Source organism: Tupaia chinensis, unplaced genomic scaffold, assembly GCF_000334495.1.
Source record: "Tupaia chinensis unplaced genomic scaffold, TupChi_1.0 Scaffold141173_1, whole genome shotgun sequence".
In the NCBI taxonomy this organism is placed as follows: Eukaryota; Metazoa; Chordata; class Mammalia; order Scandentia; family Tupaiidae; genus Tupaia; species Tupaia belangeri.
In genome coordinates this window covers 1,479,101-1,483,701 of record NW_006201036.1, presented here as the reverse complement: position 1 = coordinate 1,483,701, position 4,601 = coordinate 1,479,101, and the positions used below count along the sequence as shown (strand labels likewise).

Below are 4,601 nucleotides of genomic sequence, written 5' to 3'. Positions count from 1 at the left end.
GGGGGGGGGTGTCTCTGTGTCGTGATCCTCCTGCTCCGCCTCCCAGGCAGCTAGGATTCCAAGCGTGCCCAGGATGTTCGGGTTGCCCAGGAACCACACTGGGCCTCCCGTGAGCTCCCAGCTTCCCAAGTGGTGGCGCTCTCTGCACCGCCGACCTGGGCCTGAATAGCGGTCTTACAGCAGAAGTAGGAAATCGGGCCGCCCGACGGCTCCTCCCCTCTGAGAGCTCTTTGGCGGCGGTGGAGGGGCACCAAGGTGCATCCGATGCAAACATGCACCACAGCCTTGCAGCTGCGTGTCTGGGTGGGGGCTGGCTTGGCCAGTGAAGAGGCCACAGAGCCCCATGACTGGTGACAGGGACCAGGGCTGGCAGCACAGAGGGGTGGGCGTTAGAGAGGCCAAGGGAGAAGCAAGATTCTGAGCACACGTGTCACCTGTGGGACCATGAGACAGGCCCACTAAGGGGCAGCGGGCCCTGGCCTGGACTCTAAAAAGATAAAGCCCTGGAAGGCAGGCATCGTGGGAGGGCCCTCGGGGCATGAGACCACAGCGGTTCTTGCTGCAATGTGGCAGGCACATGGGAGCCAGAGGGGACATGCCGCTGGGGTTCAGCCTGGGCTTGTATGCACACGTGTGAGCGAGCAGGTACACTCGCAGACAAGCAGGGAGCCCGCAGTGGTGTCTGTAGTCTGGTTAGGATCCCCGAAGATCCCACACGGGAGGCCACGTTGTGTCTGGATCATGTTTAAGATTAATCAGGCCTGTGTCCTGCAGGCCGAGGCTGAGGGGACAGCCCTGGGCCCCCTGCGAGGCCAAGGCAGAGACGGCAGCACCAGGACCTCCCCTCGCCCCCTCCAGCCCCTCCAGCTGCCCTGTTCTTCCGGTACTGTGTGCCAGGAATGTTTCATTTCGGTTTTCTTCTTCTCGACAGGCCAAACTCAAAGAGATCAGCTTGTCCGCAGTGCGGTTCATGGAGGAGCTGGGGGAGGACCGGTTCGGGAAGGTCTACAAAGGCCACCTGTTTGGGCCCGCCCCGGGGGAGCAGACCCAGGCAGTGGCCATCAAAACGCTGAAGGACAAGGCGGAGGGGCCCCTGCGTGAGGAGTTCCGGCACGAGGCCATGCTGCGGGCGCGCCTGCAGCACCCCAACATCGTCTGCCTGCTGGGCGTGGTGACCAAGGACCAGCCCCTCAGCATGGTCTTCAGCTACTGCCCGCACGGCGACCTGCACGAGTTCCTGGTCATGCGCTCGCCCCACTCGGACGTGGGCAGCACGGACGACGACCGCACGGTGAGGTCGGCCCTGGAGCTGCCCGACTTCGTGCACGTGGTGGTGCAGATCGCGGCCGGCATGGAGTACCTGTCCAGCCACCACGTGGTGCACAAGGACCTGGCCACCCGCAACGTGCTGGTGTCCGACAAGCTGGCCGTGAAGATCTCCGACCTGGGCCTCTTCCGCGAGGTGTACTCGGCCGACTACTACAAGCTGATGGGGACGTCGCTGCTGCCCGTCCGCTGGATGTCCCCCGAGGCCATCATGTACGGCAAGTTCTCGGTGGACTCGGACATCTGGGCCTACGGCGTGGTGCTCTGGGAGGTCTTCAGCTACGGCCTGCAGCCCTACTGCGGCTACTCCAACCAGGACGTGGTGGAGATGATCCGCGGCCGCCAGGTGCTGCCCTGCCCTGACGACTGCCCGGCCTGGGTGTACGCCCTCATGATCGAGTGCTGGCACGAGTTCCCCAGCCGCAGGCCCCGCTTCCAGGACATCCACAGCCGCCTGCGGGCCTGGGGCAACCTGTCCAGCCACAACAGCTCAGCGCAGACCTCGGGAGCCAGCAACACCACGCAGACCAGCTCCCTGAGCACCAGCCCCGTGAGCACCGTGAGCAACGCGCGCTACGTGGGGCCCAAGCAGAAGGCCCAGCCCTTCCCGCAGCCCCAGTTCCTGCCCATGAAGGGCCAGATCCGACCCCTGGTGCCCCCGCCCCAGCTCTACATCCCCGTCAACGGCTACCAGCCCGTGCCAGCCTACGGCGCCTACCTGCCCAACTTCTACCCCGTGCAGATCCCAGTGCAGATGGCCCCGCAGCAGGTGCCCCCTCCGCTGGTCCCCAAGCCCAGCTCGCACCACAGTGGCAGTGGCTCCACCAGCACGGGCTACGTCACCACGGCGCCCTCCAACACGTCCGTGGCAGACAGGGCAGCCCTGCTCTCGGAGGGCACCGAGGACACACAGAATGTGCCCGAAGACGCAGCCCAGAGCCCTGTGCAGGAAGCGGAGGAGGAAGAGGAAGGCTCTGTCCCTGAGACCGAGCTGCTGGGAGACAGTGACACGCTGCAGGTGGACGAGGCCCAGGTGCAGCTGGAGGCCTGAGGGGCATGGGGCCCAGGGCACAGGAGAAGCCCCACTGCCACTCCATCAGGACTTCAGCCACCTTGGAGAGACTCGAGCCCGAGGACTGAGGGCTGGTTTGCAGACCGGGCGCTGGGAGACCCCCACCTGGCCCACACTTGACACGTGAAGCAGCCGCAGCAGGCCCGTCGGGTTGGAGGTGGTTTTCGCCAGCGGGGCCCATGGGCAGGCAGGGAGCCCGTCACCTCAGCTTCCTCTGCTGCAGGATGGCAGTGACCCGAGGCTGCCTGCAGCTGTCCCAGCAGCAGATCTGAGAGCAGCATAGGTTTTGTGAGAAAACAGGTGGTGTCTTCATATTGTGCGTGGACCGAACGTCTGACAGCACCTGCAACGGCCTCAGGACACGCCTAGGGATTTCAGACCACCAGTGACCGGGGGTGGGTTTGAGGATGGAGGGGGTGCCCTTCCTCTCTGCTGCTCCTGCCAGGAGCCTTCTCCATTAGCAGAGACCGGCAAGAAGAGGGCAGTGCCCCTGCCCTCCGCCAGGGTCTTGAGAGCAAGGGCCTTCTGAGACGGAGGGCCCCAGTGTTACCACAGTGTGCCTTTGAGGAGACCGACGCGATTCTGTATCTTTGTGAAATGGTTTTAATTATACTACATATGTATTTTGCTCACTTTCCTGGAATTCAGAGGAAAGTGTTTCTCGGGTTTGAATGTTCAGAGGAAGCAATATTGTACAGAACACAGTACTGTTATTTTTTTTTAAGAATCATGTACAGACCTTATGTAATTTATGTTGTTTGTATGTATGCCTTTTTCATTGAAGTATTTTGATCCTGAAAGAATGGCTTAGTAATTTAACTGCCCATATCCTCCACCTGCCCCCGGATGCCCTGTGCCGTGTTCCAGGTTTGCCTGTCCATGCCACGTGTCACCGAGGTCCATGCAAGTCAGAGCCCTGCACACGGAGGCCCTCAGGCTCCTGTGCCTGCATGTGCTGTCCACCCGCTTGTAGCCAATAAACTGAACAGAACGGAGCCCGCGGCTGTCTTGCTGGTTGTCGGGACGCAGGCGGCCTTGGGTGTGTGGTGCTGGCCGGGCCGTCGGCGGGCTGAGGGCTTGCTGAGGGCCTGCAGCACCTCAGTGGCTGATGCACTTTGGCAGATGATGTGAAAGTGGTCTTTGGCTTTTATTTATTTATTTATTTAATTTAACTATTTCCTCCATGTGCAAAAGAGAGAGTTGGCCCCTTTACAGGGCCCTCACCACAGTGCCCAGCCTCAGCCAGCCCCAGTCACGGGCAGGCCCAGTATACTCAGGGTTCCCACTATGAACCCAGAACCTTCCCGGGTGGGTCAGCCTTGTGCAGCATGGCACCACCACCCAGCCCAACCTGTGACTTTCAACCTCTCCCCTCCCGAGGCAGCAGAACCCTGGCATTCTTAGACCTGGAGCCTGGCTCTTTTCCTGGAGCAGGGCTGTTTGGAGAGGCTGAGGGGGTAAGCTGTCTGCCCAGGGCTGCCTGCAGTGTAGAGAGCTGGGCCAGAGCACACGCGGGGACTGAGGCTTCCATCGAGACAAGCGCGCTATCGCAGCCACAGCCTGGGCAAGGCCTGCCGGGCCCCTGCCGCCCCAAACCCAGGCCCTTCCCCTGACCCCACATCATGCCCTCCGTAGTGCTGGGGCGGGCCCAGGACACAGCTCGCTTCAGGCGTGCCACGGTTCTACAGCCGGTGCAGACTCTCCTGCAGGGCTTTCTGCAAAACCAGGACCACCCTCGCGGCTCCCAGGTCTGGCGTGGCAGGGCCGGGTGGCTCGGAACGTGGTCAGGACCACTCTGGGACCACCCATGCAGACACTCCGTTATAGCCGCCCTTTTTAAGGGCATCTGTTTTTTCTATGAGCGGCACCCACGGCAGCGTCCCCGTCCACTCCTCGTCCCGCCGGCCTGCATCATGGGCACTTGAGCAGGCGCACACCCACGTGCTCAGGAAAGTCCCAGGGCCTGCCCTGTGGGTCCAGCTGCACCACTGCTGTGGCACCCTCAGCCCCGCCAGTGGCGTCACAGACAGGAGCTCGTCCCAGGAGAGCCACTCCCTGTCCTGCTCCGCACAGGTTGTATGGCTGACCCCCTCACCGCGGAGTCTTAGGGGAGGCTGAGAACTCATGTGACGGCAAACCTTGCCTGGAGTGGCTCCCTCGTACCCATCCCGCCACAGTAGCATGAAAAACTCCATTTCCTCAC

General features: G+C 62.2%; 1 protein-coding gene across 1 annotated transcript in view; it reads left to right on the top strand.

Moving 5' to 3' along the window:
• Window positions 1–3,393, top strand: part of ROR2 (ROR family WNT receptor 2) — a 73,247-nt gene extending 69,854 nt beyond the window's left edge. The window contains exon 14 of the mRNA XM_027766123.1: window positions 932–3,393. Coding sequence (XP_027621924.1) covers window positions 932–2,377 — 1,446 coding nt within the window. The 3' untranslated portion in view covers window positions 2,378–3,393. The remainder of the gene's footprint in view (window positions 1–931) is intronic.
• The last annotated feature ends 1,208 nt before the right edge of the window (window positions 3,394–4,601 follow it).